Source organism: Varroa jacobsoni, unplaced genomic scaffold (assembly GCF_002532875.2).
Source record: "Varroa jacobsoni isolate VJ856 unplaced genomic scaffold, vjacob_1.0 scaffold_468, whole genome shotgun sequence".
Taxonomy (NCBI): Eukaryota; Metazoa; Arthropoda; class Arachnida; order Mesostigmata; family Varroidae; genus Varroa; species Varroa jacobsoni.
Window position 1 is genome coordinate 124,568 of NW_019213370.1, and position 23,122 is coordinate 147,689.

General features: G+C 38.0%; 2 protein-coding genes and 1 long non-coding RNA gene across 12 annotated transcripts; 2 read left to right on the plus strand and 1 right to left on the minus strand.

Annotated features, from left to right (window-relative positions):
- Window positions 1-48: 48 nt before the first annotated feature.
- On the minus strand, window positions 49-14,123 carry LOC111260717 (uncharacterized). Of its 7 annotated transcripts, none has more exons than XR_002680501.2 (6): window positions 14,012-14,100; window positions 13,388-13,483; window positions 7,938-8,223; window positions 3,123-3,347; window positions 808-965; window positions 49-332 (listed from the first exon to the last, which is right to left on the minus strand). XR_002680501.2 is itself a non-coding variant. In XM_086968440.1 (5 exons), the coding sequence occupies exons 1-5, from the start codon at window positions 14,106-14,108 to the stop codon at window positions 174-176; spliced, it is 660 nt and encodes a 219-aa protein (XP_086824566.1). In that variant the 5' UTR covers window positions 14,109-14,123; the 3' UTR covers window positions 49-173. The 7 variants fall into 7 exon arrangements, 3 of the variants coding, with proteins under 3 accessions (XP_086824566.1, XP_086824568.1, XP_086824567.1); XR_002680499.2 differs by having other exon boundaries at window positions 7,938-13,148; XR_002680498.2 differs by having other exon boundaries at window positions 7,938-13,158.
- LOC111260720 (uncharacterized) lies at window positions 276-8,877 on the plus strand. Of its 2 annotated transcripts, none has more exons than XR_002680505.2 (4): window positions 276-365; window positions 2,039-2,335; window positions 3,211-3,284; window positions 8,079-8,877. It is a non-coding gene; the product is annotated as an uncharacterized LOC111260720 (long non-coding RNA). The 2 variants fall into 2 exon arrangements; XR_015311175.1 differs by lacking the exon at window positions 8,079-8,877 and adding an exon at window positions 4,138-4,665.
- Window positions 14,124-17,195: 3,072 nt separating the features above from the next.
- Pms2 (mismatch repair endonuclease PMS2) lies at window positions 17,196-23,041 on the plus strand. Of its 3 annotated transcripts, none has more exons than XM_022833668.2 (4): window positions 17,196-17,810; window positions 18,723-18,911; window positions 19,244-19,354; window positions 19,732-23,041. In XM_022833668.2, the coding sequence occupies exons 2-4, from the start codon at window positions 18,765-18,767 to the stop codon at window positions 22,423-22,425; spliced, it is 2,952 nt and encodes a 983-aa protein (XP_022689403.1). In that variant the 5' UTR covers window positions 17,196-17,810; window positions 18,723-18,764; the 3' UTR covers window positions 22,426-23,041. The 3 variants fall into 3 exon arrangements, with proteins under 3 accessions (XP_022689403.1, XP_022689402.1, XP_086824570.1); XM_022833667.2 differs by having other exon boundaries at window positions 18,726-18,911; XM_086968444.1 differs by having other exon boundaries at window positions 17,196-18,911.
- The last annotated feature ends 81 nt before the right edge of the window (window positions 23,042-23,122 follow it).

Below are 23,122 nucleotides of genomic sequence, written 5' to 3' on the forward strand. Positions count from 1 at the left end.
TATACATATATAATTTATTCGCTCTATATCTACGTATAAAAGAAAGTGTTTACACGCTTTCTATTCAATGTGGCAATGTTTATTAATTATTAAACATAGCCGTATATTTCCATATATCCATTTTGGACACTTATATCTTGATTGTTGCTTGCTGAAGAGTTCATTTGCGAAGGCTAAAGCTTTGCTGCTGTTTGTACGTTGTTGTTTGAACTGTGTGCCGTTGTTGACGTTACTCCCTCGACTCCGTCGCAGGGGTAGGCATCCACCAAGATCGGCGTAGTGGCACCGCGATTTGTGCTCCCGCGGGAAGACTTCGGCGCATCCTTGTTCATCTGCGAACCGAGTGGCCCAAGCTTAAATCGAAAGTGCGTACCTACATATTGCTCTTAAGTCAGTGTTTGTGAGCAGAAAGTAAGCCAAGTTGTCAATATTATTTAATTACACAAACAAACAATCAAACATACGGGTCAATGGAGACCGCAGTAGAAGTAACTGAGTGATACAGGATCGATCAATAGACGAAGGACGAAGCAAAAGGAGGCACATATAGCCGAGAAGCGTATAGAGAAACATAACCCATGGGAACGGGCGAAGCGATTGAATTAAAGACCACGTAGAATCAGTGAAACGAACGATGCGATTACAAGACCAATAAAGATAGGACACGAATCATTCATACTTATGTGTGCTATTGTTGCTAGGAAAGAGGTTGGTGTTCCCAACAGTTAAAAAGCATATTGAGTATGTTAATGACGCCGAGAGACGCTTGACAAGCGGACATATAGAGATAAGGCCGTAGATACATACGTCTCTTAGGCAGAATTGGAAGATTAAAACCGTTAAAAAGGTACAGTAGGTCGTGACGATGAGTCCATAAGTGCAGATTAAGGACAACTGGAAAGCGTACTTTGGAAACCGACTAATCAGCATCGTTGTCGCAACACTCATAATAATCAGCAGCACGCCTAAAAGGAACATGGCAATGGCGTTGGCCACCGCGAGTAACACACGTTAAATCCATGTTTTAACTTTTCAATAATTAACTAATTAATTAACAACTGTGAAAAGAAAAACAAACTTCGTACGTATGGCCAATACGACAAATTGAAACTAATCAAATACAGACAACATAAACATGTATGTATTGTGTAGAAATCTATGGGGTATCAAGCATATACACACTACAAGACTGTCCTTTTTCCAACCGTTGCATTAGGCAATCTTTGACAGTTCATCGCTGACTTACAACCTATCTTATTCATACCGCTTCCTGATATTTATTGAATAATAGTAGTGATGGTAATAATAATGATAGAACAACCCGGCAAAGTATAGTACTTTATAACAACTGTCTCTATCCGATTATCAAAATAGTCATAGGCGTAGTGGTTCCGCCACTGTCTCACTAGCGTGCGTCTTCTTTCGGTATATACTTCTGCAATAATAAAAATGCATACCTTGAAATTTGCAACTACCTTTCACTAGTAGTTGATGGCAGCAATGGGCGTAAATCCTAATTTGAGATTTCTCCTAAACCCCTGCTGGTTTTATCAGCCTGTTCGATTATCTCTTATCAATTTCTATTGTTTTTCATGGCTAAAGTTCGCCATGTAGGCACATGTTAGCGCTGTGTCTTCGTCTTCAATTTTCAAGTGAGTCATTAAACCTATTTGTTACTTATACGGATTTACTATCTCATAAATGCTTGTACACGACCCGCCTGTAAAAAGTCCGTACCAAATCAACTGGGCTCTTACGAGCCCGTTAGTATGCCTTATACATACTTTCATTTATTTCCTCAAACATAGATAATAGACACGGTTTTTACATATGGTCATAGCAGGAGTCACAGTATTAGTAGCCTTGTCTCTATAAGAAGCCCGACAAAGGCATGACCGACTAAGCGTGTCTGCAAAGTTTCGGGACGCTGTCTTGTCTATATGCTGCACGACAGTTTGTTCTTCTCTCAACAGATGGTCTGATCTGACTAACTATGCTGTAACCTACAAGCGTTTCCCAATTTGTGACTGCTTGACAGGTGATTCAGATATACGACACTCAGTTACGTATGTGCAATTTCATGATTTCAATGTAATCTTTACCTGGAAGTGCCGTGAAGGACCAAGCTATTGATTGCGGTACAGACCCATCGATGAAATGAAGACTATGGCCGATAATCGTCAACTAGATCTCTCTCTCTCTCTCTCTCTCTCTCAAGATCGCTAAGGAACTACACGTCAATGAACGCACGAACATTGAGAGTCAACTACAACAGTGAACAAATTGTGAAAGTCCCCACTTGGAGAATTGACGTTGAAAAACTATTTAATCTCTGGTACGAGGCCGTAGCCGTCACAGCATAAATACACTCAATAGAAATTATTTCTCAATAATCAGTAATATCGATAAAACAACAATTAATAATAATACTAAAAATATACTTCGCGTGCTTTTTAGAATAACTGTTGACATTTAGATTTGAACATCTGCTTCAGTCGTAGACCTTGTTTTATCCCATTCCCTATTAATATGAATCTAATGATATATGAGGCTCCGATAAAGGAAATGAAACTCTAAGATGATCACTCTTCATACAAAATTACTTATTCAATGAGTCATTATATCAGTAATTAAAGATTTGTCTATTAAAAAGCGCTGTTATAGAGATAGGCTGTTTAAGGGAACCTAGACTTGGAATTAAGTCAGCTTACATTTATTAGTTCATGTTTCAAGAATAGACTTCTTGCCCTTACCAACAAACATGAATTTAGTTTATTTATTACGTGGACCCCGAGCGTTTAATAATTTCCAAATCACTTAGCAGATCTCGGTGGCTTAACTTACATATCTGAAATCACTCTTTTTAGAGCAACAACTGTTTTTTTCTCATATGTAATCTTAGGAATTGTTTTTCCTGCACATTCCAGTAGTCGCAGATCAAAATGCTTTTTGACGATTATTAATATGAGCTGTCGCTGACGATTTTGAAGATCCGTTAGACCAGTGCTTAAGGTGCACGTTAAAAAACGTATTTACTCGTTTCTAGTCAAAATCTTATAAACGTATGCGCGACACGTGTACTTGTATATATTAGATGTAATTATTAGCAGTGTCATACTCACTGGAAACGCACAAGCATATTAAATTCAACTTTTCTGCTTTCTTGCATTTACATAACGCGACTACCTCGTCGTCGGCGGCGTGCTGCAGCCTAACGGATTGTGTTGGATTGAAAAAACTGTCATTTGTTTGTGAACCTGTGTTTTTGACCGTCCTGTGAACAGGTAGGTTTTTTCTTGTTAACTTTGAGGCTACCACGTCGCCACTGGTGTCCTCATCAATCGGCCCTGCACGAAGGAAAACGGACAGACATTGACAGCAATAAAAAATTCTGTTAGTATTACGTAATATTGCTCTTTTGCACGCACCAAATACGTCTTGTGCAATTTTTTATCGAAACTTAAGATCAACTTGTAGTGAAAATTTAAGCCTGCACTCATTTTAAGAGAAATCGTTTCAAGGAACAATCAATCAAAACGTTATATATAAAAAAAAATCAGTTACTTATAAAGAATCTAGAATAATTAAATGCTGTCGGATAGAAACTATTTTCCTTGAGAACCAATTGATACTAAACGAAAACCACAGTTCTACGAATACTTTTTCGAGGGGGAAGGGGTCGCGCTACTTTTATGCGTAACAATCTGTTCAGTAGCGTCAACCACCTGCGAACCCTAATGTAGTAACCATCGACGAACGGTCATCACTGATGTGTGATGGTTCAGTGGTCTTCTCAGTCTTTAATGTTGCAACCAAGTTTTTTTTGGACCCAACCCTTCCTTTAGGTTTGAATTATCCTAATGCATTTCCAGAGGTTGAGCAGCATTACGATAGTAAGATTGTATTCTACGAGAGCTAGCACGCTATTTTGCTCGCTATGCGCGATTTGGATATTATTGTCTATACGTGTATGGATAAATGCGACCCTATGAACGAAGGAAACACAGGCCCCTACCGATACGGTCAAAATCGAGCACGTACGTTTATTATGCATTTATATACTTGTGATGGGTAGATTCATTATTCCTCTTGACCTCACAACGTCTGACCATGGAGAATATGTTGAACCATTTTCAGAATGTAATGCGGCGTCGTCACAGTACATCAGCTCGTGTTTTTGAATGATACGAGGTTTGTGCTTTAGTTCGTTCATCACGAACGGCGCAAGGATACGCGGAACACCCTGATAACTGTTTTTCGAAAACGCAGTCTCTTTAAAAACAAATCGAACTATAGAATAAATAAAGAAAAATTTTAAATGTTTGACGAAGCAAACTCAGTAAGCGTATCATCTTAATAACAAATCGGTTTTCATAGACGGCGTCTGCTAAACCTGAGTTATTTTAAGGCATTCGTTTTAAGGCAAAGGCGAAATTTGTTTATACAATTGACCATAGTTTTCTAGACGTCTGGATAATGAACTTGTAAGACTGCTTAAACCGAAGTGTAGGCTTGAAGAGAAGAATTATATTAGGGCGAAGCAAACTGAAGATTATTTAACAATCAATAAGATAAATAAATACCTCTATATTTATAAATATATAGTTATATAAATAAATACTAAAGAGCTGCCATTTTCTATGGTAGTACATATACGTGTTACAGTGTAAATTCTACTTTCTGTCAACTAGACAAAAAGCAAACCTGTTTTCTTTTTTATCGTGGCGTACAGTGGGTCGTGTTTAACTTGTACGATATCTATTTCACCGGAGAAATCCTTGAAGTCAACGTACGTCGAGGAGTAGTCCCTCTGATACGCCGTCGACGTCGAGTCTTTATACCTTGATGACGACAACTTCAGCATTTAGGTAATTCACTCGGTTTCACTTCACAAAAAATGAGCCGCTTTACTGTACTATGTAAATGATACAATTATCCCACGGAAGGAACCTGTAGAGTTTTCGTGGTCACGAAAATTCAATGCTTTTCTTCAGCAACACGTATTTTTTTTTCACTGTAATCCTTCAATTTGTATCCTCAATCAATTCTACGTACCCCTTTGTAATAAAAACACTACACACAATGGATTGAATACACGTTGGCACGTACAATGGAATACTGAGCTCTGATCTATCAGGAGTCATCACCTCGTTTACCATAGCTGTTTGCTCTCTTCAGTTCTACCCGTCAATGGCTTCTTCTTTATTTAGCGCTGCGTACGAGTTCATCTAAACATACAGAGAATATGGAAGCAAGAGCTTCGTTCTCTTATTTATATTATTATTTATATTATACATGCGTCATATTACCGGTTGTCAAGTGTATTTATCGCAAACAAAATGGCCAACCATTGAAATATACAAACGCTCGGGTGTTGATTGATTGTTAACATTCGCCTCTAAATTTATTAGCTACTTTATTGGGTACTGCACTTTAAATCGAGGATTGGCTGAATTACGGGGCAAAGTTAACGGAGCATCGATGCAACAATAGAGGTAATTTTATTGCTGGAAGTCCTGAGCGTCTACAGTTGAAATAAAACCAGAGACGTTGCTACGAAGACTCGTGCCATGTCTTCCAAACTCTGAACTATTTAGCTTTTGAACAAAGGTGAAAAAATCGAATAGATAAAAAAAGACTAATGTTTACTGTACCTAACAGATCAATCGAACCGAAAAAGAACAAAATACTGATTATTCAACATCGAGAAAGACCCTCGTCTTCAAGAACAAACCATAGCTGATCCGTTCGTATACGTACGAAAGAGTAGTCACGTGGATAACGGATAATTTAATAGATGTTTGCAAATGATAGATGACTCGCGTTTCGAAGACATAGCGTTGACTAGGTCATGTTTAAGAGATTTTTCGTATTCTAACATAGATGAAACAAACAAACTTTTCGATTGACGGTAGCATTGCTTCTAATGTATGAGGTATGGCAGGGGACCTCAAACACGGCCACAGTAAATTTTCTATATCGCATAGGTTTTTATCATTGTTTGCTTAGACCATAAATGGTATATATATATATATACAACCTTGTTTGTATGATTTTTGTAAGATAACAACTTAACAAATATGCAGATGCACCAAGTTGTTTCTAATTTTTAACCATTATTCGTACTTGCAGAACATTATTATTATTGAGAACGGAATTTTTTTCAGCACCACGCCAATTTATTGTGAAGTTGCCTAAGTTTGATAACGTATGCACAGAGTATCCTGCGCGGCCGAGAGCAATAAGGTTAAACTATATCACGAGTTTAAGAACATATTTTCGAAACGCCCGCCTCAAGGAGTTCAATTTGATCGTAGTTAAGTAAAGGACTAGTTAATGTAGCTGACGACTGATATCTTCATAGCAGTGTTCATATTATAAAGTTGCGCCTAACTCATCATAAAGCGCCTAAATTAATTAGGAAAGCTGCGCCAAAGAAGGCATGTCTCTGAGCTGCAAAACACTTCTGGATCTAGCGTCCTATAATGTTACTATAATATTGCCCTGATGTCCTCGTATCGGGTATTTCGGCATTTAGCATAGAGAAGTACATACGAGAAAAAAGAATATTAAATCTCGATATAAAATTAAGTCTGACGTGCAATCAAAGTGGACTAAAATTTTTCAATAACGGAAAAACTGATGGCCATATACTGTGCTCTAAATATTTCTATTTGTTGCGGAAGCTGTGACAGCCGTAGCCCGCAGCTGCCTGGTGAGTCCACATTTACCTCGAACTTACTATAACCTGTACTTAGAAAGAACTTTTGGGCTCATACAATGTATTTTTGTATGCCAAGTGACAAGCGAGTGATACTATGCACCCTTATACCACTTAAGTTATTAGGATGATGTGTGATTACCTTAATCCAGAGCTGTTTTTTTTATCTTTTGACAGTCTTTTAATTGACTAAAGCTATCTTGTTGTTCGTTTCGCAGCTCAACCGATGTATGGTTAAAACCTTAGTAAAGCTGATGCTTTCAGATTACTGTTCGTCCGAACTTTGAGTACATCTAAAGAAATCTTTGCTTGTTGCAATAGCGATTTTTGCTTAAAGCGTCAAACTCAAAGATTTACTGCTACCGCAGGTATGACCGGCAAAATTCACAACCATGCTAATACGATTCACTGCAACGATTTGATTATAAAACGGGTTTGCGTAGAGCCTTTATTCTATTTGTCTCTCTGAGAGACCTACGCAACAACAGTGTTCAGCTAGTGCGCAATCAATCGACGCGAACTTCAACGAAACAAGTGAGGGTTATGGTAGTTAGTTAGACTACACATTTTTAGCAAGCGGTATGGCCGACATCTGCCTTATCGCGTATATAAAGATATGTCCCCACTAAGCTAAGAGTATATTTTCACATTGAAATCTGATTATTTTTCAATGTCCCGAAAAATACAATTTTTTTTGCGGTTAAAAAATACCTACATAATGTTCTTTAGCGACCTTTTCATTTAAAACCTGCTAAATAGAGAATATTCAGAGAAAACATTTTTAGTCGATATCGGCCCTTACATTTCCGAAATCGTGACCAAACAAGCATCGCTGGAAAATTAACGTCATCGCTTTATTAGCTATGGTAAACAGTGAACATTTCACAGCTTATTATATATTTTATTGATTATATATATTATTGAACCTTATTATTGTTTAACTCAAAAACGAGGAAGCTTGTTAAAGCTGCTCGGCCCAGAATACTTTATAATATAGGCTGTGCTTTTTTTGTCCTGGAAATAAGCATATTAATGGCGCGTTCTAACGTATTACGTTGATTCTTCAGGGGCTCAGAGATTGAAAAAAGTCAGTGTGGACAATTAGGTGTTTAATCAGGTCGACATAAAACAGTTTCAATCCTCAATGCCAGTCGCGTAACATGAAAGCAAAGTATTTCACGAGGTGTGGTTTATGGAAGTGGCTTTATCTACTTACCCTATTGTGTTGTGGCGAAACTCAAAGCAACCACCAAAAACTGATGATTTCTGGCAGAGGCACTACGGTAATACGTTTTGCACAGGGAATACTAAAGCAGCTGTACCATGCTGAATTATTAAGAGCGACATACTGTTTCAGGTACGGAGGTTACGCGCTTTCTTGCACGATGGTCCGCCTTGTCACGGAGCTCGGAGAGAATATGTCCAGGCTACCCACTGACAATGAATTTCATGTACTATGGATAGCTGCTGGCCTGCTAAGATTTCAATACTGCGGAGAACACCTGGGAAGTCGACAAATGACGGGCACAAGAAGGACAGGAAAAAACAAATGGTCTCCGTGACTGCTAAGTCTCTAATATGTAGCAACAAGTTCCGTCTCGATTAAGAGTGGTGGCAGCCATCGGTGCAAGAGGCGGTGCCACGAACTATGTCACATTGTTTGCTAGCAGTTTAAAAATTATTGCCAATATATTATCGACACGTAACGTATCAGTTTCAAATGAAATAATGCCACGCTTTTTAGCCAATATCCTGCTTCAGTATGGCCTTCCGGGCTTCAATTATTTGATTCCGTTTCAATCAGTTGAGCGCTGTCTGTTTAAACTCGAAAAAAAAACAACGTTATCCTAATTATCGTTTTTAAATTTAAAAACTATTCCAAAAAATCGGTATTCAAAAAACTTTGTCGGTAAGTTAAGGAAGTACAGCAGTTTAAGTATTGTTTTATTGTGAAAACAATATTTCCGTTTTAAGAGTTGTGATTGCAGGAGAAATTCTTTTTGCCATATTATAACTTTGTGGCGTGCTGTAACCCTATATCAGACCATTCTTATGTACTGTTGTCACAACAATCTATGTTTGCTTAGCGTACGTCTCCAGAAATACGTTTGCATTTTGAAAATGAAATAAAATGCACTCGAATGATGGTTAGCACATTTCTCCAGGTAATTAATATATTAGTCTGAACCCATAATATAAATCAGGCCTTGCTTTGGCGTGAGAAGTGCCTCTTCTTGTTGCAGTTTTATCGCTCATATCAACATCCTGCAATTTGCTATCGAAAGATAACCGTTCGGATACTTTGTACGATTATTTTCAGAAATGAAGCGCCCTCTACTCTCGCTAATTCCTTACCACTCATGCATACAGATACCTGTAATAATGTGATAATTGCTTTGCAGGTGAAAATTACAGGCCTTACTTCATACGAACCTATAGAACTCCAATGCAATCCGAATAGCTTCACACTAGCGTAATGTAAAATTGACTTATTAGTGAGTGCGAAGTGGTCGTTTTAATCACTGCTACTACCTCTCCCTTTTGTAAATTTGACTGCAATCAACCCGATAAAATTGGGCCGTCGTCCACATAAGGTCCGATGCGGCCCTGATAGACAGGTATTAGTGCTTTATCGATTTTCGCTAATATCGTATTAATAGAATTTCTATGAACGAGCTGGTTCCACTACGATCAAGAAGTGGGTTGGCTGTTACCGATATTACCAGTTACACTGCTCTGCTCTTAATAATGCTGTATTCTTTAATTTATTTCTTAGCTTGTATTTCATGACCAAAAATAAAGATCTAAGGCCACCTAGCAGTAATGTACGTTTGAATTCGCCAGATTTCTATTTACTGAACGTGATTAAGTACAAAGGTTATTCTGACTGTCTGTATCTACTGAGAAGGCGTGCAAAAAACACGGATGAATATTTTCTACAAAGGCCCTTGAACGATTTGGCTCGAGAAACGAATGTCAATCATAACTAACCACTATCCATAAAGGGCGTCTTTGTTAACACGGACAAAAAAGCTTACTGAACATAAAGTTTTCCTGGAATACGTTCTATTAGTTAAAAACCCGTATTTTTTTTATATATGCAAGAAAAAACTTTAAAATCTGGTACAATTTTCAGTGAAGCCGTGAACGTAACATCAAGCAAAAGTAAAACTGGTCGTATCTTTGAGTTGTTAATTATTTCATGTAAACTTCGCCTCGTAACCTCAATTTGATAATGGTCGCTGCAGACACCTTTTTTCTTTATAGAGAAGTGAGGCTTAACCTTGATTAGCTTATTCTCACCAATCGAAGTTGACTGTAACTAAAGAATGTGCAAAATCGTGCAGAATTCCACCATAGCTTTACAAAAAATGGATAAACCGAGAAGATAATTGCTGAAGAAACTGAGTCTGGTTCGAATGAAAGATTGTAACAAACATCAATCTTCATTAACTTTCAGAAAACATCTCAAACAGCTAATATTAGAAAAGGTATAAGCTTTCGAGCATTCAGAGTTAAGAAGCCGTTTTTATATTGTTTACAGCAAAGCCAGCTAAAGCTAAATAATGATAGTAAAAGCTGAAGACGTAAATGGCACGTTCTCATTCGGGTACCGAAAATCGATATATAATAATATAAATTAAAGGCTTACACCTTACGTATTATTACACATAAAATTGTGATTTCACGGGTATGCTAGTTCTGAACTAACGTGAATTGCCCGGCTCAAAATAAATTTACTTAATCAGTAGAAAAGTTGAAAAAAGACAAGTTTTAACCAGCCTTCAACAAGGTCGACGCTGCCAAAACAAAACTGAGCGTATTTGATAAGGACGAGCATCAAATGACCGATTATCGAGCATTTGATGTTTATGTCACTTTTTGCGGTAGGGGCTCTAAATTCGCGAAGCATAATCGTACAGTGTGTTTTTACTCTGTGATGAAGTTTCTTTCGCCAATTGGCCAGCAGGTCAGGACCCTCAATAAATAACCGCCCTGCTAGCGCCAAAATTAGCCGATATGCCATAAAAGAGAAAAATGCTCTCTGAATCAGCACCTATTTTTACCAACTTATGTCCTAGGTTAACCCATTCAAAGGCGAAGACAGCCATATGAACAAATGGTCTGCTTGGATATTGGGCATGCAATGCAGACGTATGTGAGGCATTCGTTTTACTTGCCCGCACAATCGACAAACAGCATTGTGGATCGCTATTTATCATAATCTCTGCGTCGAGATTATGGTATTCGACAGTAAGAAAAAAATTGGCGGGATGGCCTGGTTTGTCAAAATGGGGGCGGACTTGCCTGTTGACCCAATAGCGGTATACTCGTCTACTGGTTGACTATAGGCAGTTTTCGCTAACTAATGGTGATAACTACAAGAGACAATGCATTGTGCGTAAACGCAGCGGCCTTGCCGGAAATTAGGACCAGCTAGTCGTTGTAACATTTCATGTGAAAGTTTCTAGTTAATTCTCTCTAAAACTGGATGCTGTACCTGCTAATGGGAAGTTTACACCATCTGCCTCATATGAAGAGTTAAATATTTTTTTACAATACTATTATTGCATTATTTATAAAACTTCAGAAGCTTTATAAATAATTGTTTATATTATTTATGCTTCCCCAGCAACGCGAGAGGTTCGCAGTACAACAGCTATAGCTACAACAGCAGAACACAACCTCCGCGCGAAGCGGACCAACTTTATTTGACGGTCAAAAGAGCTACAGCCGGTATTGAGTATGTGTTTAAAACGAAATACAAACGGTTGATACGAGTTATGATTTTTATGCGGAATTTACGAAGTCTCTTACGAAACAAAATAATAAAATACTTTAAAGGTCAACAATGGTGTATACAACTACAGCATATTAAATTTTTTAATATGTATATATTAAAATATATTATTTTATATATAATATATTATAAAATATACATTAGCCCGATATTAAAATATAAGATTGTATCAATTATTATTCGGTTATGATGGCTATATTTTATAGATTAATCATTTTGATATACGATATTCGTATCCCGAAAGTTATTGTCGAGTTCAACCGCCAAACATTCGTTACGCAATGAAAAACGCGATACCTTGTGCTTTCATGCTTACAATAAAACTTCGTAGTTAGGCTGAACCGTTTAATCGTGATATAGGCGCAGCTTTCAGGAAGTGTACCAAGCGGAAGTTTGATCCATTATCGACCTTACATAATGGACGGTGTGTTTACAGCGATGCCTATAAGGGCAAACTTTATGTGCATCTCTACTGTATGTAAATAAAATACGATAAGCGTCCGCTATAAAGGTTTTGAATTTGATGGGGTATTAGTTGAGTGACAGTGGGAACACCTGACTCGGACTATCCCTTTTCGTCAGTCAAATTTGCCACAAATTTTTTTCGCAGTGGTGGATATGGATCTTCGGAAACGGTCTCGAGGATTATGATTTCATCCTCAATTATATGTTGAAAAATGTTAAAAGGAAATGCTTCTGTACCAAAACCATTCACTAGAATGGGTCAAAAGGACCAAGGTAGGGTAATCTTCTATTTAAGATGACAGTAGGCAGCAGTTATAAATGGCTTGTATTTAAATAACTGTGCCGTAAAGATCATCATCATCGTCGTGTTGAGTCAATTTATTTCGCAAGAGACGTTTTAAAATTGTTCGTAAAGCTTATCGCCATGTCCCAAATAATGCCCTCAGTATCAATGCGTGACGAATGCTCTTAATATCTAAGCTAGCGACAGACAGTTTATTATCCAGATGATACGATCAGGTTATATTGCCGCTGGGCACATTTTTGCATATTCAAATGTAATGATATGTTTTATTTATTTAAACTGTTACTTGTTTCAGACTAAAACAAATGACAGTTTACCAAATACTCAAAATATATCAAGGCTATATTACGAATCGCAGAGCTTGAAATTATATGGTAACTTCAAGTTTTTACTTGGCTCAAGTGACTGTCTCAGGATTCCTCCGCTTCGGGAAAATTTTTATATAAATCGGTATAAAATTATATTATATATATTATAAAAATTGTACTATTCAAACAATACACGAATCCAGTTTTGTCTACAAAATCTTATTTGAAAACATCCGTCTGTGACAAGAACCACTAACAGATAAAGAAAATTGGAAGACACGTAGTACCCAGAATCCGCACCATGAGGTTTCTGCTCTTATAAATCGTTCGCTCGTAATTGGCCTGGTTTGCACATATGCAGAACCTTCGTAGACCTTTACTTAAATAAGTGCATCTCCTCAAAAAATATCGGTTCAAAATTAGTATTCAATCTTTATGTGGTCTGCATCCTTGAGATCTTGACCTTGTTCATAGGTGTTCAACAGAGAATGCTGGCTTTAATGCAGAACACGTCAGCTGATATCACACAGCAGGCCCCGCTCTTGCGATCTGCGAGAAACTGAAGTGTTAGGATACTCTTTATATCTTTAGCTACTGCACCAATGACGTCCTCGATGTGGACTATTCCAAGCAAACAAGCACCAATGCAGTCTTTATAAGCCTTTCCAAAAGACGGTGCAAGAAATTCCTGCGAAGCATAATATGTCTATGATACAAGACAATACTATCGTATGCTTCGTACTTCGGAAGTACATGTTTCTGTGAGATATTTCGGTGCGAATAATTACCTGTTTCCGGTCCATAGGAAAATGGCGTTCTCTGCCGATTTTTGTTGATGAATATTTCGTCTGTAGCAGCGACAGCGGCGGCGGCGGCGGCGGCGGCTTGGCACACATCATAATCAAGATTGTAGAATTCAAATGAATATGATTTACTTAAACTATGATTACTACACTAGTACAGCCAGATAGTTTCCGAGAAATACGGAAATAGTATACTTAACATTTACCTAAAAATAAATACATAAAGCATTGCGCCACATAATTCAGAGCAGGCGCCCTATCAGCCAAATCCCTCGGATCCGATCTACACTTATAAATTCTGTCCGTCAGATAAAGCACTTATCTAGCTATGTTTAACATAGCAATTAATATTTCGGTAAACTTCATGGCACGTGATGGCGGCTTAGATACGTTTCGTTCGTAAATAGGGGCTACCCGCCTAAAGCAATTTTTAACTAAAACTGTATCGGACGGAGAAGCTTTAGTCAGCGGAAGAGCGGAATGGCCCTAGCCTCTCCAACAGCTCGCCGATGCTCCGAACTAAATACGATTCTATTATTTGTCCGTGCCCAATACGTCGACCTTTGATAGCAACGAAACAACTTTAGCAGAGACAACAAGGGATTGTACCAGCGCTTTTCACAGAATGAGTACACTTCACAACGCATTAGCTTCGTCGTGTTTGGAAGTAGCCTAAACATTTACGTGTTTCTCCGTATGAATGCATCCTTCCATCGCAGCCTTTGACGTGGTAATGCGATTTCACTAACTATCGGTACTATTGGTCCACGTTAAGTCGTGTGGCAGTAGCTAAGGTACTTACCGATATGGATCGAGCAGTCGAATTAACGACGTCCCCTTTCTTCACATAGTGTATAGCTTTTAGTTTTCAGAATACAGGGTAGGAGTACGCGGTTACGGGTCTTACAAATGGATTCACATATTTAGTCTTGGAATCAGAGGTGAAATATTTTAACTATCGTGTGATTGGCGTACCAAAATACACCAAACAGCCTTAAAAGCATGAATAAATCATACTACACTAGCTATGCGTGAAACTTCAGGCTTTTGTCGTCGAACAAAATAAAATTGGGCTAATCCCATACAATATTGTCGATGTGCATAAGGTTTTCGTAATTCACATATAATCACCACCCTTTAGATTACGCAAAAAACTACTGTGAAGTAGACGGATTCAAATGTAATAAAAGTAATAACATGGTAAAGAGATGCACCGATCCGAAAGTTCATTGAGTTCATCCGAAAGTCTGTTGAGCGTATCGTCTATTGAGCATATCATTAATGACAACGTAAAGAAGTCAATAACTGTAATCAACTTATACGGCGTTTTTCTTGATCAAGATGCGAAACACAGCTAAGGGGAAAGGCATGGAATTGTTCAGGGCTGCTTAAATCAAAGCTACGCATTAGTAATATCCTATTCGATTATATAAATTAATCACGTCTATTTAAGATTGAGAAAAATTACCTTGCTTTCACGTCAGCCTCGACAGTGAACCTGATATATTCTGAATAATGAACATAAGTTGGCCTCTTTCTCTCCTGCAAAAATTTAGATACCAAAAAGTCAGATATAGAAAATTGGGTGGTTCCATTTTTACCTAATTGCGTAAACACGGAAATCTAGCTGCGAACTCCGCCGTATTTTATAAGCGGGAGTGTAGATTTAGACAGTCAGGGACAGGGACGTTAGTGGACCCGCACGAATGCCAGGTGTTCGCAGTCATTAAAAAAATAGGGTTGATGATTAATCATTAGTAAATGCCACCAGTAAAAGAGCTCACCGATGAGAAGCATTCACATTTCTCAATATGAAGTTAGCAGATATCAAATAAACATGGCTGGATGGTGGATGGCTAACGCCAATGATCATTTCAAGAAACGGGTGTTGCTACATCTTATTTACGAGGCCAACAAGAAGATTCCACCTAAGGCCCTTAAAATCAGCCCGCTGTGTTGGAAACGCTATGCGATTGCCAGTAGTCAAATGTGGGTAAAAATTCGCATCATGTTGCGCGATAACACATGAATTACGTAAGATATTAACAAATAGTGATTAGAATATTATAAGTACGCTCAAAAAGTATTTGAAAGTTACCTCTGATAAACTCAACTTATTAAGCTGTTGCAATTTTATCTAATTAATGTGTTATCACGAAATTTTATGCAATTTTTTTATATGCGGCTGTCCGCTGTCGTAAACGGTATGGCGGTGTTGCCCGTTCGGCGTGGAAAGGGCAAAAACTATTTTTAAAATGTTTTTTTTTTAAACTTTTTAAAAAGGTTCGATCATTTCTGGCTTTGTGAAGCCTTTATGTAGAGGAATGCCACTTGAATGGCATCGCAAATACATTACCAGTCAACTCACGCATTATCCACTTCGTTCTATTTTGAATTACGGATTCATTCATATTGGCGTTTGCCGCCTCGCCAAAAAACTTACTTTAAATGCATTCATTAGCCTGTACAATGTTTCACCAAAAAGCGGTAGTAATACATATATTTACCTCTACTAAATACTTCGTTACGTTTCTTCAAAACAGCCTTTATTTTGACATCTGGCCTTTGTTTACCCGTTAAATATGTAACCTCGGCTAGACTTTAAATAAATATCGCAATCTTTAAACATATATCAAAAACTGGAAAAATTTCCTAAAAATTTCATATCGCTTGAGCGTAAATTTGTATTATGCATTCTTTTCTTACAATTTTTCGGATCGTGCAATGAGTGCAACTCGAAGTGATTACTGTTAGTATTATCGAACTCAAGTAGCATGAGAACACTTTCGCTTGAAATTTATTTTGAATTTATTTTAGCTTGAAGTTTATTATTAATCCTTAGGCCTTCTATAAAGGATAAACGAAGGTTTGTGTGTAAATTTTGTTTTAACATTTAGGAAAAACTCTTTCAAGGAAAGTTAACCAAGAAATTGCATCTTCACGTAATTTTTCGTTTTTTCTACCCCTTACAACTTTTGTAAAATTAAAACCTATTTAATTTATAATTAGCGTGCATGCCTACAATATTGATTAATCGACTGATTAGACCTAATGCTTCGCCTAACTACAACAATAATAATTGCACGTAATTTTTGGCGGCAGGCTCGTTCCGGTAGAAAATGAAACATCTCCATTTCGTTCTAGGCCTAGGCCACTTTAAGCGTTTGAAACTTCAGTATGTTAATACGTTAACATGGAAATACTTGTCTTCACTTTAAGGATAATGTACTTCCCTTGACTTCCATAAGACCTTTTAGTGTTTTGCGTTAGTGAATTGCGAGTACCCCCGACAGTGTCGATACTCGAGTATATTGTATAATAAAATCCTTTCATCAATTTAGAAAACAATATCTGAAGTATGATCTCGGTGGACTATTACCCGATACTAACTCGTCTGTCCTATGTACTAACGAGACCACATCAGTACTTTTGTGAAAGACACTGCACCGTACAAGTTTTGAATTATATAATATGGATACTTGCTAAATTAAGATAAAAAATAAGCAGAAGAAGCCGTTTTTGTAACTTCTTAACGTGTAGGAAAGCTAATACGTTTAGACACGTTACGAAACCCAACATGATATTTGCTTGTGGTTACCTATATAACGTATTTATTTTGTGTGTAAGTTCACTCATTCTTTATTTCTTCCCAACTCGAGCTCATTTTGTAACTTTGAAAGTTTCCGTTATGTTTACAAAAAAAACGTAGTAAATTAGAATATTTGTAACTTATGCCATTTATTCACATAACCTTCGTTGGGTTCTAGGGTAGCTCAAGTTACTCGCCCTTCGCTTGTTTACACAAGTTGGTTTAATACTATCAAGTCATGCATATATGAAATGCGTAAAGTTGCTGGCTTTAATTTCGGAATTGTTAGCATTGCGCACTGCACTTTGATACTAAAATTTTCACAAAACGCACTTTAAAAAAATAGACTGAATTACTTACGCATATTCAATTATTTACCGTATTGCGTGCAATGATTGCATCTATCTCGATTGTCTTAACAACGAGGTATCTAATGAACTTCCCTACATGTTACTTCGTATAAACTTCTGATGCAGCCCAATATAGCTAAATTGTTATTTTTTTCACGAAACGCTTAGAACTGACGAGAAGATTTGAATTAAAAGGCAAAGCTTTAAAATCGAAACAAAAAAATGAGAATGCATTCACGCTTCAACGATTGTCTCGTTGCAACAGCTCGAACTTAATAATAACCCGTTGACATGTGTTACCCAGCGCGCGATTTATCCTTGCCGCTTATAACGAACAAATCAAAAGCAAAGATCACTGTCGTCACGATCACTGTGTTGTGAGCTGTTGAGGTGTGTTTGGCGCGCCTATTCGCTTTCCGAATTCGAAGGTTACCTGAAACGGTTCTCTATCATGACATTTAATTGTATGGTACATAAAAGTTCGTTTATTTTTTACAGCTATAATAGCGTCTGTTCGTCTGTATCCGCTATGATGAACTGTTAACAAGTCACACTATAATTACGTCAACAGTGCTAAATCTATTGTTGAGAATTTCGCAGCGTCTTAGTGCAGACTTCTACCGTTCGAAATTCAAACAAATTTGACTTTCAAGCAAGCGTTTTGATCATTGACGTTTCCATTAACTGCATATGTGTTTTCGATGAAGTAGATAAAAAATTCGTTTGAATTTGAAATTGCTTTTTTTTTTTTTTCGTTTTGGTTACTCACTAAGCTACCGTCCGACTCACAACGTTACCTACGCAAGCAAATTCACTGTTTAAAGAGTCATCGATTACACCAAAAAACTCTTTCTAAGCACATTGTCTGTAACTGCAACCTGGGACGGAGCTGTTCAACTTCAAATATTCTTGAACGGTAGAATTTTGTTTTCATAAGATTGCTTTCACGATGCTTGTGCTGTTTACTATGTTGTCTATAAATATAAATAATACTTACATGCACAGCACACCCGTTCCATGCTATTAATTTTAGGGGAAGCAAATTAATTTGTAGGGTTAAAATAGTTATCCGTTTTGTGCTGGGTAACTGTTATGTACGAGAGAAATCGTTAAATCCATAATATATGTGACTGCGTTGTTATGTAAATATCAATGGTGCTAAGTGTAAGCTGAAACCTGATATTTAAAATTCCAGTGTTATTTATTAATAATAATAAGATAATATTTTCGCTACTATTGCATCTTATATGAGCTTAATATAGGTAATAATATAAACAGCACAATCTAAAAATTGTATTAGGTCTTTAGCAATAAATACGGCTATATCACTTGGTTGAATGTTTTCATTTAAAACCTGCATATTCATAACATGTTTTTGCAGTAGAAGTAATTTCAGGAGGAAAAAATTTAGTATTAGAATATTATGGACGACGATAAAGGAGTGGGGATCTCTGAGGCTAAAAAAGAACAGAACTCTAAAAGCACAAAAAATGAAGCTGGTAGGAAGTCGCCAGGGATTGTCATTTCAAAGCTCGACTCGTGGTCTGTTCATCGTATTTGTTCAGGACAGGTAAATAAGGAACGTTTGTTATTCTGCATTATTCTGTCCCGGACACTTCTGATAAAGATCTCCTTAATAAATCTGCGAGTACGGCACGAATCCTTTTGCTGTCGTGCATAGATGCAAAACGGAAGCGATATGAGTCATACAGTGCTGTACCATCCAATGCCCTTTTTCTGCTCAAATAGATAGGATCTGGAACAATAATTTAAATAAGTCCGTTTTGGCTAGGTCTGTATTGTTATGTTTTGTATTCGCATGGATACAAATTTAAATTAATAGTACGAAAAGATCACTGTGTGCTAAATTTAGCCATATTATTATTCGACTTCGGCTTCTAGGTGGTCATCAGCTTAGCAGTAGCAGTAAAGGAGTTGGTTGAAAACGCGCTTGACGCGGGCGCCAAGGAAGTTATCGTTCGAACCAGGGAGTTTGGTTCAAAATCAATCGAGGTTCGCTCATAAGGCATTTAAAACTATGGCCATACTGTATGGCGCCTTACGACGCGCCCAGGCAAAATTTAACATGGTCTTTTTTCCCACTGAACTTTATCGAAATTGCCTGTGATCCTGTAAACAATTCAAGACATATTTCGTTGCATTTCGATACGAAGCAAAAGACTAGAAGTACATAATAAAGAAAAAGCGTTCTGATTGCACGTGTATGTAATTCACAGCTTCAAACAAAATGTTACGCGTTCCCAATTAACCTTTTTATCTATTGACAATTTACCGACCTTTTTCAATATACATATTCGATTAAGGCAACACATCATTTACTAGGTTAACTTTATAATGCATTTTAAGGAAACTGTACTTCTCTATTACAGGTTCAAGATAATGGCGAAGGTATATTACCAGAAAACTACGATTCACTGTGCCTCAAGCACTTCACGTCCAAGCTTCGGAAGTTTTCTGACCTCGAAAGCATTGCAACTTTCGGGTTTCGCGGGGAAGCTCTCAGCTCGCTGTGTGCTCTAGGACAGGTTTCAGTAGTAACGAAGCATACTTCCAAGGAAGTGGGTGCTTCATTAAGATATAACAATGAGGGTGTTCTGGAAGAAAGCAAACCGTGCGCTCGTGAAACCGGTTCAACTATATGTGTTGAGAACATTTTCTCATCACTGCCAGTGCGTCATAAGCAGTTCATGACAGCTTTGAAAAAAGAATTCACCAAAATGGTGCATTTTATATCTGGCTATGCTCTTATTGCGCGGGGGGTGTCTCTTTCGGTTGTAAATTTTGATGATAAAGGCCGAAGAAATGAGGTTCTCAAGAAACGAGCACATATAACATATAAAGACAATATAGTGGACGTGTTTGGATACAAAGAAGCATCGAAGTTGGTCGAGTATGAGCCAGTGTCATTGCCACTTGATGTCAAAATTCTTGAAGAATTTCGGCTTACGAAAGTAGGCATCGAGTATTTTGAAGAAGTTTGTATTGAGGGGTTTATATCAAGTTGCATGCACGGCAAGGGACGTTCAACAGCTGATCGGCAGTTTTTTTTTGTCAATTCACGACCTTGTGATCATGCTAAACTAACTAAACTTGTGAATCAGGTGTATCACCAATACAACATTACGCAACAGCCCTTTATTATGTTGAACGTTCTTACCCCACAAGCTCTGGTCGATGTAAACCTAACACCAGATAAACGTACTCTGCTTCTTCACCGCGAAAATGTGATGCTGGCAATGATCAAGGCGTCCCTTGCAGCCATGTTTGATAAGCAAGCCACACAGTATTCGGTCAACTCGATTGAGGGAATCCCATCTCAGATATCGATGCTTCGTTCTAGCTTTGTTGACAACACGCCCGATAGTTCTTTTAAATCACTAAACACGAGCATTCAAGACAACTCAATCATAACAGGCTTGATTGATGGAGACGAAGATATTTCCGATGTTAGAACCGACGGTAAGGGAAATCACCAGGTTGAAGTCAAAGACTTCCGGTCAAGATTTGTCTCTAGTGGTTTTGAGAAAAGAGACAGTTTAGGCACACGCGATACATCGACTGGCATCGTCGGGAACATAAGAGATGCTGCTTGTGCATCGTCCTCGGCTAAAATCAACATTAAAGGCCGTTTTGAATTCGTAAATTTATCGTCAAAGAGAAAGAGCCAAGACGCGCAATTTTCCGCTGCATCAGGCCGGCCGAAGAGGTCAACAGGTGAGTCTGGCTGTAGGCCTTTGTCATCGTTTGGGTTCACAAGGTCACTGGGAAAGGAACAAGAAGCCGATCCGAATTTTATACTTGAAGAACGAGCAAGACGTCTTGACGCTTTCTTGAAAGGTGTTCAGCAGAACTGTAAGGTACAGTATATTAAGTCGACTGAGCGAGATCAAGTAGATCTATCGAAAAACGATCAGGCCCCTTTTATCGCAGGTAATGTTATGGATACGGACGCCAACAGCACATCTGATTCAGATATAGATTCTACTGAGAAGAGGCCTGTGACTTCGAGGCAAAGTCGTCATGTAGACGAGAGCCGAAATTCAGCATCCCATCGTAATATAATTGAAATGCGCATTGGAAGCCACACAGAGGTCAATTCTTCTATAAGCGATAGTGAGCCTATTTTAAACGATAGTCCACCAGAGAAGCAAGCACCGGTGCGGATTGATAATAGTCTTAGTGATAACAAACCTGCTATGGCTGACCCGACAATAAGCAACGAGGATGGTCATGCAAATGACTTTAATGGAAATGACAACACTTTTGTTGATGACGTTTCCAAAAGGCGTGTTGGCATATGCAAACTTAGCTGGACAATAGATGAGCTACGTCAAGATTTCCAGGCAGCTATTCGCCAGGAAGATCTCAGGGAAGCACCCACTCAGACCGTAAAAGGTGACTGTCGCTTTAGAGCTCGCATCAATCCCAAAGAAAATAATTCTGCAGAATCCGAACTTATTCGGGAAATATCTAAGGACATGTTTAAGAAAATGGAGATTATTGGCCAGTTTAATAAAGGCTTCATTGTCGTCCGACTTCGTAATGATCTGTTCATCGTAGACCAGCATGCCGCCGATGAGAAGTTTAATTTCGAGACGCTCCAAGCAACCACCTCGATTGATTGTCAGCCTTTAGCTGTTCCTCAGAAACTATCCTTGGCGCCAGGGAATGAACAGACGGTTATAGAACACATAGCTATCTTTGAAAAGAATGGATTTCGCATCACTATCGATGAAGAAGCACCTTGGGGCCATCGGTTGGCACTGAACGCCGTACCTCAATCTGGTCAGTGGCAAATGGGTATGGCCGAAGTGGACGAGCTAATCTTTATGCTTAACGACAACTCACATCCAAACCTGATAAACTGCCGTCCCGCTAAGGTCCGATCGATGTTTGCAATGAAAGCGTGTAGACGTTCAGTAATGGTCGGCGACGAACTAAGCCGAAGAGACATGAAACGAGTCGTTGGCCAGCTAAGCGAATTACAACACCCTTGGAATTGCCCGCACGGAAGACCTACCATGAGACACCTTGTCAATTTGTCTTTTGTTAACGTCTACTAAACGCTACTGCCCAACAAGGCTGAATCTGAGCTAATTACTACATTATGTCATGAAGATGAATACGCTTTGAAATCGCGTCAAAGTGTACTTAGATGGTGGGATGACTCGACCATTCGGAGTCGTCAATTCTTCGCTAAATTCATGAAAAACTCAAAATGTGTTACGATATAATTGCTAAATATTTTTGATTACGGTACTAAGACAGATACGTGCAGCACCATAAACTGATGGCCAATGGGATTATACTGTGTCTCTATATTATTTTAGGAAAATCATTGATTTGTATCTGCGTAAAGTAGGTTGAAAAATTATTTTAGAACTGCTGTCAATGTAAAAACAATTTAGGCTATGACGTCATTTGTGGCTCATGAAAGCTTCTCCCAAGTTTTAGAAACGCATATATTTTGTGATGTCTATTACTTCCTTGTGTCCTTTATGAGACTTTACCGATAGTGATAGTCGTGTTCGCACTCATCATTCAGACTATCAATTTTGATATTACATATCAGTACAAAACAACCTACGCACCATTTGGGGGGGGGGGGGGGTCCTTAGTATTAATGACATGTTTATAACTGAAATAAAAGTGTAAATTCAAAAATATTCTTCTAAAGAAGATGTGAGTTGTCTATATTTGACATGTTAGGGATTTTAATGGATGTTTGGATATCTAAAAAAATTTGACACCCAAAGACTT

Bases quoted from the DNA above. Each gene is read 5' to 3' on its own strand.
- LOC111260717 (XM_086968440.1), bottom strand. From the start codon at position 14,108: ATGCATTCATACGGAGAAACAC. The intron at 13,484-14,086 runs GTAAATGTTTAG...ATGTGTGCCAAG, and splicing joins GCATTCATACGGAGAAACAC to CCGCCGCCGCCGCCGCCGCC. The intron at 333-807 runs GTATGTATCTAC...CTCGGTTCGCAG, and splicing joins TCCAATTCTGCCTAAGAGAC to ATGAACAAGGATGCGCCGAA.
- Pms2 (XM_086968444.1), top strand. From the start codon at position 18,765: ATGGACGACGATAAAGGAGTGGGGATCTCTGAGGCTAAAAAAGAACAG. The intron at 18,912-19,243 runs GTAAATAAGGAA...TTCGGCTTCTAG, and splicing joins ATCGTATTTGTTCAGGACAG to GTGGTCATCAGCTTAGCAGT. The intron at 19,355-19,731 runs GTTCGCTCATAA...TCTCTATTACAG, and splicing joins TTGGTTCAAAATCAATCGAG to GTTCAAGATAATGGCGAAGG.